The sequence below is a fragment of the Lithobates pipiens genome, unplaced genomic scaffold (assembly GCF_037356315.1).
Source record: "Lithobates pipiens isolate NorthernLeopardFrog02 unplaced genomic scaffold, aLitPip1_a1.2 Scaffold_30, whole genome shotgun sequence".
NCBI lineage: Eukaryota > Metazoa > Chordata > Amphibia > Anura > Ranidae > Lithobates > Lithobates pipiens.
The window spans coordinates 122,581,352-122,596,102 of NW_027507791.1; the positions used below are offsets into that span (position 1 = coordinate 122,581,352).

General features: G+C 40.8%; 1 protein-coding gene across 1 annotated transcript in view; it reads right to left on the reverse strand.

Moving 5' to 3' along the window:
- Nucleotides 1-9,753: 9,753 nt before the first annotated feature.
- The window catches only part of PRKD1 (protein kinase D1), a 266,882-nt gene continuing 261,884 nt past the window's right edge, over nucleotides 9,754-14,751 (reverse strand). Inside the window, exons 16-17 of the mRNA XM_077464790.1 lie at nucleotides 14,364-14,449; nucleotides 9,754-11,127 (exon numbers count right to left, since the gene is read on the reverse strand). Of these exons, the coding sequence (XP_077320916.1) occupies nucleotides 10,924-11,127; nucleotides 14,364-14,449 (290 nt within the window). The 3' untranslated portion in view covers nucleotides 9,754-10,923. The remainder of the gene's footprint in view (nucleotides 11,128-14,363; nucleotides 14,450-14,751) is intronic.

Consider the following 14,751-nt stretch of genomic DNA (forward strand, 5'->3'; position numbering starts at 1 on the left):
TTTCAAAGAGGTGTTGGAGCGGTTGCAAGAGACCAGAGGATAAAGACGCACATCTTGGATTGAAAATCAGCCAGTTCAGCAGGAAACTGACGAATATTTATCCGTGTTTGGGCAGAGAGATTGTACAACCACCCTGTTGAATTTTTGCTGCTCGATCATCATCAGCAGCAGTGTGTATCAGTGTTCTCTGATGGCGGGGAAGTCTCCCCGCTTTCAGAATACAAAGGCTCAGTGGGAGGATTCTCCCATCCACATCTGGTTGAAAGCATTAAAAAAAAAAAAAAAAAAAATTGACTCAACATCCTTGACATAAGCAGCCCATAGATTTCATAGCGAGTAGGAATGTCCATTGTGTCAAGCCAAGGTTAGCTTGAGAAGTTGCGTGGTAGCTGAGGTAGAACATTAATATAGGGATGGTAAAGTCATCAAAGAAGCATGACAGAAGCCTGGAGGATACATCACAGCAATTCTTAGCCCTTGTACACACGGTCAGGCATTCCGACAACAAAATCCATCAGATTTTATCCGACGGATTTTGTCCGAAACTTGTGTTGCATACACACGGTCGGACAAAGTTGTCGGAAAATCCGAACGTACATAGCGTGATGACATTATTTCATTATGACGGGACTACGTTCAGGCTAGTAGCCAATAGCTTTGGTCTAGGAATTTGATCTGAGCATACGTGGCACTTTGTCCGATCGGAATTCTCTACACACAATCGGACAAAGTCCGATCGGATCATGTTGTCGGAAAGTTTTATAGCCCAGCTCTAAAACGTCTGTCGGATATTCAGACGGAAACAGTCCGATGGAGCCCACACACAGTCGGATTATCCGACAACACGATCCGATCGGACATTTTCCGTCGGAATGTCCAACCGTGTGTACAAGGGCTTAGAGAAGCTGGATGGAAAAGACAAAAATAAGAGCTAAAAAAAAAAAAAAAAAAAAAAAAAAAAAAAAAAGGAAAGGGATTGAGAGCTTTCAACTCCACTTCCTTTTGGTTCTAGGGGAAGGAGTACTGTGCAGTCCACCATGTAAAAAGACAGTCAGGGAAGCAGTCATTGCTAGCTTGCTTTGAAGTTTGCTTCAAGCTATTTTTTTTCCCTTTATATCCCTCCTTTACTACTTGGTGAATCGCTGACCCAGAAAAAGCATGTGCAATGCAGATAGCCTATTGCAGTGATGGCGAACCTTGGCACCCCAGATGTTTTGGAAATACATTTCCCATGAAGCTTATGCACTCTGCAGTGTAGTTGTGCATCATGGGAAATATAGTTCCAAAACATCTGGGGTGCCAAGGTTCGCCATCACTGGCCAATTGAATCCTTTAACCACCTTAAGACCGGACACTTAATCCCCTTACTGCCCAGGCCTTTACAGATTTCACCGCTGTCACACTGTGAATCAGAATTAATCAGTCATGCAGCACTACCCAAATTCAATCTTTATAATTTAAGACAGAGCTTTGTTTTGAATAAATAAATAAAGTCGCGCTATGGAAAAATCAAATCTCCTAAGTGATAGAAATATGTGAAATAAATTAAAAATAAAAATAAAAATTGGAGAAAGGAAAGGAAATATACTGGGTTAGAGCTGCCTGTGCCTGAAGCCCTCACTTCCTTATTGGGGAGGAGAGGGAAATAAAAATGTGAAATAAAAAGGTTATGGCGCTAAACCCTATTAGTGATGAGGTGAGTTAACTTATCAAATCCTTATATAAAAAGAGAAAGAAAAAGAAAAAAGCTATTGGTGATACCGTGAAAAAAAATATCCTAAAGCAATTTTATCCAAAACAAATTGTGTGTGATTAATGTGGAGTCAGCATTCATGTTCCATTATAATAAAAACAAAAAATGAGTATTAAATTATCATATGCGTGTCAGCCTACTAAAAACATGTAAACCTTCATTAAATGTGCAAATTAGTGGAAATAATGTTAATATTCAACAGTATGTTAGTGTAAAACAGATTGTGCAAACATGTGCAAAAAAATGTGCAAAAAAGCAACTAAAGGTCAGGACAACCAAGGATCAGAAATAATTTAACCATAAAATCGCATGAAGTCGCTAAATGTGCGAATAGACAATATTTTCAACCAATAATCGCATGAAGACGCATCTGTGTCCAATATAAGTCCAAAATTAATATTTGGCTTGATAGTGCTGCCTCTTCAGACTATTGTTGTAATTGTTACAAAAAGTCAATGGGGGGTATTTGATTTACTCGTGCAAATAGTGCGGGCTTTCAATTAGAGAACTTCATCCCCGGTGCGCCACTCTGTGCTATAGTATGTGAATGCTCTCACCAGAGTTAATGCCCCTGTGGGGCTGGATGGACCTTCACAATGTAAGCCACTGTGTCGCTCTCTGGCTGCTGCTGGTGCACTGGGTGAAGCTTCGTTGTTCCGTCCGTATGGTATCCAACGTTAATTATATAAGGGAAGACATATCCATAGTGTAATACGTTCTTAACCAAATCGTTCGTTTATTAATATTAAAATCTACTCACATTTTACATTAAAAGCATGTGCATATAGGAAAAACTCCGCCGTTCGTCTCAAACGAGTGCACACAACGTGGCCACGCCCTACGCGTTTCGTCACTACTCCAGAGGACGTCGTAGTGACGAAACGCGTAGGGCGTGGCCACGTTGTGTGCACTCGTTTGAGACGAACGGCGGAGTTTTTCCTATATGCACATGCTTTTAATGTAAAATGTGAGTAGATTTTAATATTAATAAACGAACGATTTGGTTAAGAACGTATTACACTATGGATATGTCTTCCCTTATATAATTAACGTTGGATACCATACGGACGGAACAACGAAGCTTCACCCAGTGCACCAGCAGCAGCCAGAGAGCGACACAGTGGCTTACATTGTGAAGGTCCATCCAGCCCCACAGGGGCATTAACTCTGGTGAGAGCATTCACATACTATAGCACAGAGTGGCGCACCGGGGATGAAGTTCTCTAATTGAAAGCCCGCACTATTTGCACGAGTAAATCAAATACCCCCCATTGACTTTTTGTAACAATTACAACAATAGTCTGAAGAGGCAGCACTATCAAGCCAAATATTAATTTTGGACTTATATTGGACACAGATGCGTCTTCATGCGATTATTGGTTGAAAATATTGTCTATTCGCACATTTAGCGACTTCATGCGATTTTATGGTTAAATTATTTCTGATCCTTGGTTGTCCTGACCTTTAGTTGCTTTTTTGCACATTTTTTTGCACATGTTTGCACAATCTGTTTTACACTAACATACTGTTGAATATTAACATTATTTCCACTAATTTGCACATTTAATGAAGGTTTACATGTTTTTAGTAGGCTGACACGCATATGATAATTTAATACTCATTTTTTGTTTTTATTATAATGGAACATGAATGCTGACTCCACATTAATCACACACAATTTGTTTTGGATAAAATTGCTTTAGGATATTTTTTTTTCACGGTATCACCAATAGCTTTTTTCTTTTTCTTTCTCTTTTTATATAAGGATTTGATAAGTTAACTCACCTCATCACTAATAGGGTTTAGCGCCATAACCTTTTTAGAGCTTTGTTTTGGTTGTATTTAATCACCACAGTTTTTTTTTTTTTTTTTGCTATATTAAAAAAAAAAATTGTTTTGTTTTAGTTTTCTGTTTTGCAAATAATATCTCTTGACAAATTTAGGCTAAATTGTATTATGCTACATTTCTATGGTAGAAATAACCCAAATCAGTGTATATTATTTAGTCTGTTAAAATGTCAGGACAGTACAAGCACCCTCCCAAATAACCACTTTTTTGGAAAGTAGACAGTCCAAGGTATTTAGTAAGAGGCATGGTGAGTTTTTTTTGGGAAAATTAAGAAATTAAAGTAAAAGGGAAAGCTCCCTTGCTAAACACTAGCCACAACAGTAGAAAATCTGCATAGTTCAAATATTAGGAGTGGCACTACCAGAAGGGATGTACCTAGCCAGCTGGGATGGAGCTGGGCTACTCCAAGCTTTGTTTTTGTTTTTTTAACAGTTCGACAGTTTACAGAAGTGACTGTGAGATTCCACATTCAGCTCAACAGGCAGACCATTGTCAGTACAGAACAGGATATTGGCGATTGTCTAGCTTAGACTACGGTTTCTAATCTAATCAGCCATTCAGAAAATGCATAATATAAAAGTTAAAGATATTTGACATACTAATTATTGGCATATGTTGTTTTGGTGGAATTCCACTTTACATGTTTTTTAGTTTATACAGTTGTTATTCACAGCATAGGAATACGCTTTGTCACAAGTTTTTTCGAAAATGCCGAAAAGAAAATGAAATTTTATTTACTTTTTTACAGAAGGTTGTCAAATTTTATGAGACGTTTCTCAGACCCAGCATAAGCATACTTGGAATTACAACCCAAAATATTTTACAGGCATACCCCACTTTTAAGTACACAATGGGGTTTATTTACTAAAGCTGGAAAGCGAAAAATCAGGCTTCTGCATAGAAACCAATGAGCTTCCAGATTATATTACCAAAGCTTAACTGTACGATCTGGGGTTAGAAGCTCATTGGTTTCTATGCACAAGCGAGCCCGATTTTACACTTTCCAGCTTTAGTAAATAAACCCCATTGTACTTAAGAGCCTGTACTACTCTTTTTGAGTACGGCAATACCCCGCGTGTGAAACGTTTTGAGTGTCTGGACGGATTATGTACCAAACATTGAGGTTGATGTACTAAAACTGGGAGAGTGCAAAATCTGGTGCAGCTCGTTTTTTTCTTTTCTTTTTCAAAGCTTAATTGAACAAGCTGACACGCAGCTGCACCAGTTTTTGCACTCTCCAGTTTTAGTAAATTAACTCAATTGCATCCTGTGTATCACACAAATCAACCAGTTGTGTCAAATCCATTGTACTGCAATGGTCGCCTCTGTAAAAGTGGTCAGGGAATAGCCTAGTTTAGAGTCACCTATAGCAGCCCTAGTTCTTAGCCTACTGTTATGTGGCTGCCCCAGGTATGCCAAGTTCTCTGGCCAGAAAGAACAGAAGGCTGAAGAAAGGAAGAACAAATGAATTCCTATGACTCCAGTTGTCCACAGGAACATAATCAGATGTGCAAATATGGGTCAGTTCAGGCAAAGACATGGTCAGCAATCAGGCAATGGATCGGTCCAGGCAGAGCTATTGTTAAAAAAGTAAAAACAAACAGGCCAGGGTTAGTACAGGGGTCGGCAGAAGAAACACTGCACTGGTGTGGCAGTGATCAGTAACAATGTTGCTGGGTGCACTGGCCTGGTGACAGTGGGAATTGTGTAATGGTAATCAAGAATACTGCTGCTGACCTAAACTGTTCAGTGTGAAGACAAGCTGAGACACCAATGCTGGCTTACAGTGGTGTGGTGGTAATGAGGAACACTGTTGCCGACAAGAAAAAACTGTTGCTTGTGGCACTGATCCGATGGCAATCAAGTACAGTAATTCTAGCTATACTGGTCTAACCAATGTGGCTGGTGTGATGGTAATCAGAGAACCGCGACTGGCTGCACTAATAGGGTTTGTTCACACCCAACAGCTACCTCCATTAGCTGCAGAGGGCAGGGGTACACATGCAGCGGTTGTGATGCTTCACAGCTGTGGCAGGAATTCTAAGCCATTAAGCTGTGATCGCAATTCTTTAAAGTGCATAGAGGTGCTTGTGTGGGGTCCAAGGGGTTAAAAGCAGGTTGTCAGTGTTTGCATATGTGAACAAGTCCTTATGGTGACACTGTCTTTTGTGTAGGTCAGGGATATGCAATTAGCAGACCTCCAGCTGTTGCAGAACTACAAGTCCCATGAAGCATAGCAAGACTTTGACAGCCACAAGCATGACACCTAGAGGCAGAGGCATGATGGGACTTGTAGTTTTGCAACAGCTGGAGGTCCACTAATTGCATATCACTGATCTATCAGGGATATGGTGACTGATGTAGTGGCGATTAGGGACACTGAGTGGCAGCACTGATCTGGTGACAGTGTACTGCTGTGGTGGTGATCAGAGACTGGCATCAGATATATGGATATCAGAGCAGCCACTCAATGCACATGATCACTGCCACAGTAATACACCATGTCACCAAAATTTTTTTATTTTTTACATACTTTTACTAGAACAGTACAATGTTATCATAGTGACAATGTACTGCTCTGTGGAGGTGATCGTGATTTTTTTTTTGTATTACACCGATTGCTTCCACAGTATGATGGGTGTAAAAAAAACATTAACATCTGCAGCCATTAAGTTCTACTGTGATTGGCCCCAGTATCAGAACACATTAGTACTCAATAGCATCATGAATGACAGCCTTATATACCAATAGTAATTTGATTTGTTACAGCAATCAAATGGTACCAGGACCAAATCACAGCCCATATGACCTCCCAGAATGACACTTGTCCTGCCTGTCTATATATGTACAGTGGGCTATGGTTTAGCAAGAAAAAAAATGTTCCTTTCCTAAAGCCAAGACTAGCCATAGATGACTTGGGCTAATTGAAAAAAGTTCAATGGATTACCCCTTTCACACAAGCGAGGTGGATGAAGCAATCCTCTCTACTGTGTGCCATTGTAGTTCTGATAGCAGGACTCAAACGCTGTCAAAATACATTAATCAGTAGCTGCAGATCGACAAAAGTTTTCCAATGGCCAAACATTTATCAAAATTTGGCTAGTCCATGCTGAATCGCTTGAATTTCAACCCATCTATGGCCAGCTTAACCATTTGACGACCAGTGACGTACCTGCAGCTGCAGGCATTATTCCATTTTTATTTTATTTTTTTAGACCAGGATTGCTTTTACAGGCAGCAGGAGGGGACATTCCCCCTTCTGTGGCTTTCTCACACTCTCCCATCCCACCAAGAGACCAGTCGGCACCTCCGACGGCTGACCATTTTTGTAATCAGAGACCAGAACGGCTCTGATTAACACTATGGTATAGGAAATCGTAAGATGAGCATTCATCGCTTTCTGGTTTCTCTGGATGCAAACAGCACCATTTTTAAATAGGGAATGCATCTGATCACACTGATGTTCATGTGATCAGATGCTTTTAAGGGCAGGGGAGACATCTGGGGTCTAATAGACCCCAGATCTCGCCATAAAGCGTATCCATCACTGCTTATTGCGATTACAAGGGACATTTTATATTGCCTGTGATAACAATAGAAATGATAAAAAAAAAAAAAAAAAAAACTTAAAACAGTGTAAAAAAATTAAATTGTAAAAATAAGAATTTTAAAGTGCAGCCCTCCCCCCATGCCTTGCAGCAAAGATGACCGCATGCATCGGTCCTACACGCACACAAACAGGGACTGTCCCAAACATGTTTAGTATCACTGCGATCAGATCAAGGGCAGTAATTGGAGCAAAAGACCTCCTGTGTAAATCTCAAGTGGTAACCTGTAAAGGCGTTTAAAGCATCGTCTATGGATAGTAAAAGTTACTTAGATATCAAACATGTCACGCTTTAAAATAGACAACAAACTATTTACTTGGCATAACATCATCTTTTAAATTTTACCCAACAAATGGGTATTGTGCTTTTGTTCATTAAAAGTAAAAAAAAAAAAAACTTGTATTCCCCCCCCCCCCCCCCCAAAATTGTGTAACCACTGTACAAATATCGTGTGACATAAAAAATTCAACACCCACCAATTTATTCTTTAGGTCCTCCGCTTTAAAAAAAATAAAAAAAATAAATTATTATTATAATTGGGGGTTCTATGACATTTTCTAGCTAAAAATACAGATTGTTGCATGTAAACAAAATGTGTCAGAAAAGGCCTAGTCTACTAATAACACTTTCTAGTTAATTCTGTAAAGCAGTTAAAAGATGATTGGTGAAAAGCAAATGGCATCTAAGGTAACAAGATTTATTTTTGATGCAGATTGATAAAATAGGAATTTTGACTTGACCATAAATTCCTGATCTATGAATACAGTACAGGACTTTGAGGACTTTCAGACATGTATTATATGCAACTGTCTTGAGATTGGGCACCAACACTTCCCACTCCACAAAACTCCAGTTTAGCAAGCAATAAGGAGCAATCAAGAGAGAAGAGGGGCCTGCGTCCTGTATTGTACTCCAAGAAAAGGAATTTAATGGCAAGTCAAAATTATTATCTTAATCGTACAGTACATTAGACTAATTCATAGACCACAGGCTGTACCCAAGCAATAAACTGAGGGGTGCTTTGGAGCCCTGGACAGTGATGGCTTTATTTAAGCTGTTAGTTGTCCAAGAAAACAAGACCTACTTTCAGAAAAGGAGATTTTCTTAGTTCCAAAGGAAGAAGTTTTGCGAGCTTAAGCTTAGGTTTCTTTTGCTGGTGTTAAAGGGTACACTTCCCTTCAGTGATATTTTTATTACAGTCATCTCCCTCATAAGACATAGCGTTTTTTTAACCCAGATTTGCAACTTTAGTAAATTCAGTAGCAGGCTTCTCCAGTTTTAGACATTAATGCATCACATTAGTTAGAACAAAGATGGTATGAATGGTAGGAACGTCAAAAGACTGAACCTCTTCACGCACCATATCATCCAAAAGAGATAGACTCCTTATATGAAGAAACAGCTGCAGGCATATCAGAGACAGACTGGAGGAATCACGGTAGTTTTTTTTTTTTTGGCAATAATCTGACATAGATGTGGGAAATTCCTGTGTGGATAGGACGGAAGAAGGAGCCAGGCCAGAGAGAGTTAAAGAAGACTTTGAAGAACATGTGAACCCAAGCAGAGAATGATCCAGGTTGTTGGCATTAGGTACAAAAAGGAAGAACTCTGCCCGAGAGCAGTTAGTGAACTGTAAGCTGAAAAGATCTGCCCTCTACACCAGGGATAGGCAACCTTGGGCCCTCCAGCTGTTGCAGAACTACAAAACCCATCATGCCTCTGGGAATAATTGTAACTGCAAGCCTTGCAATGCCACATGTGAAATGTAGTTCCACATCAGCTGGAGGGCCCCAGGTTGCCTGCCCCTGCTCTAAACCATACTGCTGTATAGAAAAGTCAGATATTCCCCAATGGTACTCGTAGAAACCCAACTGCAGTGGGGTTAGGTGACCTTCTGTGATCAAGTCACTGTAGGTAGCATAGAAGAGGACTGCTCTGGGACCCTCTCAGCAAGCAGTGAATCTACTCTGGTTGAGGATGGGATGAGGAGGAAAACTACACAAATTTAAAGAGGTGTCGTGGCCATTTTCCCCGAAGGAGACTCGCCAGAGGCTAACAGCACACCAGCTGATCTAGAAGACTGCAAAGGGAGCTCTCTTGGTTTTTGCAGAAAGAAGAAAAACGTCTTGATAAAAAGAGGAGAAAACAGTGCTTTTCTCACAGGAGTAAATATGTTCAATTATTCCAGGATACTAGCAAGAAACGGAAGCATGATGGAAGTGGAAGGGTTTATACTAAAAGTTGTATTTTTTTTGTTTGTGTCCAAATTCTTCTGTAGGAGGCAGTATAACCCATTTCTCTTAATGCACAAACAGGAAACCAGGACATACGGCATACAGTTTTCTCCAGTGTCATTCAAACTCTCCTTTGCCTATGGGAGGTGCAATCCACACAACGTATAGTATAGTATAGTATGATCCCCTCACTGACTCGCTACTAAAAAGCTATTCTGACATGCACGGTGTTTGTGTGTATGCAGCGTAAAAAAAAAAAAAAAAAAAAAAAAAAAGATTCAACACACAAAATACATAGGAAAAAAGTAATAACACAGTATTTTGGTTTTTATTTAGGATAGAAATGTAAGAATATAGTCTAAAATCTGCCAGAGGAGTATAATATGGAACATACTGAGAAAAGATGCTAAAATACACTGTATTTGACCTTTAGAAAAAATATTAGTAACTTTCTTTATATATAATTAAGCAAAACTGAGGACAAAAACCAAACCAAGGGCTACGTGAGGTGAAGCCAGAAAAACCTCAATTTAAATGCCCTAAAAAAAAGAGCACTGGTCTTTGATAAATTCTTTCAGTAGAGAGTGAGCCGTACACTTTGTGGTTTACAAGACAACAGCCAGGCACCCAGTTATACAGAGCCTCGAAATATCTCATCTTCATTGCTCTGATGAGCCAAGCCCTGGGCTAAGATGTTCGCTGTGACCTGCTGACCTCACACAGTATTTAACCTTGAAATCAAGAGCTTTTAGGTCATCCTTCAGGCTACAAATTAAATACAACTAACACACAGCTTCCTCTGGAGTTTACAATAAAAAAACAAAACAAAAAAACATACATATGTGACCAACAGAATTTTCCGCCAGAGCTGTAGATTGTGCCTGCAACACATTATGGAGTGACTAGAAAACAGGCCCAGCTGACTGCAGCTCTAATCCCCATCAATAAAACAGACAGGGTTCGGTTCCCTTTTTGTTTTCATGAGAAAGTAAACATTTCCCAATCATTTTAATGTAAATTTGAGGCGTGGTTGTGTGTGCAGAGAGATGATCTGTATTTTATTCACACACTGTGCTAAAATGGAATTTTCTGATCAAACATTAAAATGCAGTTGACCTGAGCTGGACCACAATGCATTGCAGGTTTGACAATCAGCTCAGAGCTTACAATGTAATGAAATCACAAAAAAATAAACAAAATGGAATGGTGCCTACAACAAAGTCTATCCCATAAGGCTCCAAGTGTCCTCAGCTTAGAAGGGATGCCCCTTCTGCACTGCTGTCCCCCATTAGGCTCTTGTGAAAGAATGTATTAGAGAGGTTGGTGAGAGGGATACAGCCCAGAGGTATTTTAAAGACTTGCAGAGTGATGCACACAGCCAGAATGGATTGATGAATACTGTACATTCAATATCTAACATCTCCTTTCCCTATTGTTCTTTTACTGGAGGGGGACATAGTGTGAAACAGTTTAGCAATGTCAGAGAATGCTGACTCTCTCCCCCAATGCTCTCATCTCTGCATCCTCAGGTTCAATGGATGGTTGGGGAAGGAGGTGGGGAGGGTACTGGATACAGTGCTCATCGGCGTATGCTTCCCAGCGGTGGTCGTCACTTTCATGGGAGATGTAGCGCTCCCCTATCTTGCACTCCAGTTCACGTAGATCCAGCCAGGTTTGGTAATCCTAAAAGGTAAAAAAAAGATTGGAATTAAACAAAAAAAGCTGCATTCAAAAACTGGAAATATAGTATTTACTACAAAGCAGGACCACAAAGCAAATCCGTGTTCATTTGGAATGTTAGGTGGCAGTCGCCCTTAACACAGGCATACGGGCAGCAGCACATGCTGCCAGACACTCTGATCAGTCCTGTAAGTGTGTTTAAATTGGTTCCTCTCCCAGATAAGCTAGATCTGTAAAGGTTTAGGAGGGCTTCACTCTCTTGCCTCACGGCAAAAATTATTCTGAACCCTAAAAAGCAGCCCATAGATTATGCAATCCATCAAGGGATGAAGGAAGGAAAATTGCACGATTTTCCCTTTGAACAGTCAGTGTTGATGGTGAAATCCCTCCCTCTGTGCTACTGTGTTCTGCCCGCAGGGAGCCTTCCCTGTGGGCAGAACACAATGATCACTGTTGGCTGCTATAGCCACCAGCAGGTATCGCATGAAAAAAAAAAAGGCTAGTTGTACGGCGGTTGACTGATGGATTAACTTCAGTACAACCAGCCTGCCCATAGAGGGATTGAATGACTGCAGGTGCCTGCTGAACTGACCAAGATGGATGGCTTAATAGTGTGCCCATATCTAGCCACTGATTTACATTAACCATGATTTCATTCACCATGCTTTGACAATTTACTTTTTGAATATTGTAAAGGGGTGGTCATGTGATTTACCCCCCCTTCTCTGCAACAAGGCCAGGGCTGGGGGTGGGGCTAAGCTGGTCACATGTCCTGTGATGTCACCTAAACTTTTCCAAGCACTCCCCCCAGGCATTGGACTGGCAATGAACAGTAATAATCATAGTCAACCACCAATGCCTTCAGGCAGATCAGATCCTTGACTTGCAGTACCAATCCTCTTTAAAATGCCTGGAAGGAGTGCCTGGCAAATACAAGATCACAGGACATGTGACCCACTAAAGCTTAGCCCTGCCTCAACAGTAAGACAAGTGTAGACACAGCTTACTTGCATTGAAGGAGGGGAGCATATGCAGTGTGTTTGGCAATGGTGCAGAAGCTCGCGGAGCCTGACACACACTGTTGGTGTCTGCAGGGTGCACCAGAGAATTAAAAAAATTATTTTCTAGCTAAACAAAGGGCACAGACAGTATACATGTTAGGAGGGTTTATATATATATATTTTTTTTTAGTTTAGTGACACAAAGGACAAAACCACATTAAGGGCTGGTTCACACCACAATTTCTGCATTCTGGATACGTTTCTGTATGCTAATTTTTGATGTGTTCTAGTGAGTCCTTTTTTTTCTTCATCTCAATCGAGGACAACTGAGAACATGTGTGTTCCAATGCAATTTTGATGCATTTTTATGCATTCCAGATAAAGAGAAAATACAACATGTTCTACTTTTGTTGACTGTACCGGTGTGAACTAGTGCCATTGGAACTCATGTTAAACACCATCCAATGTGTTTTTGATGCAGAATAAAAATGCACTGGACTGCATCTGATGTGAACCAGCCCTTACTGAAGTTTTACATAACCACTTGCCATCCGCCCTCTATCAAATGATGGCGGGACGTTGCGGCTCTCGTTCTGGGAGGACGTTATATGACGGCACCCCAGAATGGCCAATATCACCCGCATGCCCCAAAAACAATTAAAAGATATAAGTGGGAGTAATGCTCATCATAAGCATGTAGTCCTGGCAGTTATACTGTGTCCCACAGGCTCCTCGCATAATCCAGGCAGAACCTTTGCCCGCTAGTGTGATGTGCTGAATAGCTGTACATTCAGTAAAACCAGGAAGTAGTCTGCTCCATGCCGACCAGCTTGAGCCGGAAGCGGAAATTATGTCACCAGCACGGGGCCAGAGGAAGGTGTCAGGACTGTCTCTGTGGAATGAAAGGCTACGCTCTCAGAACTCACACCTCCTTCTACTGGCCTGTTCTTTGGAGGAAAGTTTTATTAAATACACTCTCCTGGGCATGACATCTCCTCCAGAGAACAGGCCAGTAGAAGGAGCTGTGAGCTCCGAGCTCGTAGCCATTCATTTCACAGAGACAGTCCTGACTCCTTTCTCTCGTCCTGTGCGGATAACAATTTCCGCTTCAAGCTGGTCAGCATGCAGCCGACTGCTTCCTGGTTTTCCTGATTGTACAGCTATTCAGCACAACGTCAGACCAGAACCTTTCCCAGGTACCCGGATCATGCGGGGAGCCTGTGGGACGCAGGAGAACTGCCAGGACTACATAATTATGATGAGCATGATTCCCACTTATACCTTGTAAGTGTTTTTAATCTTGTGCAATAAATGATGCTATTTTAATACTACACTTCCAGAGGTACCTCCCCCCCTTGTTTCTTTTATATAATTTGCAGAGTCGCTGGACACACTCTGAGGATGGCTGCCTCTTTTTAAATCACCCCCTTACCGTGATTCAACTTTGTTTTTACCTAAAGCCTGCCTAATCAAATGTAACTTATTATTACAAACTAAGGGCATTGCCTCCTGGAGCGCCAGATACCCTAATTTACCTTCACATGTAAATACAGAAGTGCTGTGAATCTGCTCTCCTCAACTCACACCGAGTGTCTGGCAAGGAGTGCCAATCAGCAGCATTTCCTCGCAGAGGAGACCTGGGCCAGTAATCAGGAAACTGATCATCAGTGCCCTGATTACAGGAAAGCCCCAGCAGTGCCTCCCGTCAGTGCCCACCAGTGCCGCATGGACAGGCAGAAGTGTCCATCAGTGCAGCCTCATCAGCGCACAGCAGAGGAGGAGAAAAATTATTTTTTTACAAAATTTACTGACAGAAAATAAGAAAAAAGATTTTTTTTTCTGTAAAAAAATAAAAATCCCAGCAGTGATTTAACAGCACCAAAAAAAAAAAAATCTCTACTTGTGTGAGGAAAGGGAAAAAAAAACAAAAACATATGGGTACAGTGTAGCATGACCGTGCGATTTTCATTCAAAATGCCATCGCAGTGAAAGCTTAAAAAATGGCCTGGCTAGGAAGGTGGTGAAAGCAACTTGGCCACCCCTTGAGTGTAGTCCACCTGGTAAAATACGTAGAATTCTTTCTGCTCCAAATCACAGAAAACACATCAATCCAGTAATGTTAAATAATTACTCATCATAATAATCATAAGCGTGGTTTCAGGGAAATGGCTCTGAATGAAGCTCTGTTTTGCTTTGTACACTGTTTATTGTTTTATGTGCTATTCACGCTATGCTCACCTGTAACCAGGTATGGTTGAGGGTTTTGTCCACACTGTAGCGTTTCCTCATCTTTACTTGCAGCAGGTTATTAATGAGGTCAATAGCTAGAAAAGGAGAACAGACAGTTGCTATCTTAACACAAAAATGTATGTAAAACTGCACAGGTCAAGAATTCTCAGTCTTTTCCTATATAAAACTACCTCAAAAAGAGAACCTTATATTGTGCATTGTTTTGTGACTGGCTAATTGACAATGCTAACAAGCATCAAATCCTTAAAAAGCAAGAGAAACTGGCTTGTTTAAATGATGCGCTCCCCCCAGCTTCATCTCCCTATCTTCCTGCTGATTTTTATTGTTTTATTCTATTTACCACTAACATTTGCTTTCAGAAATGGTGGTGATAGTT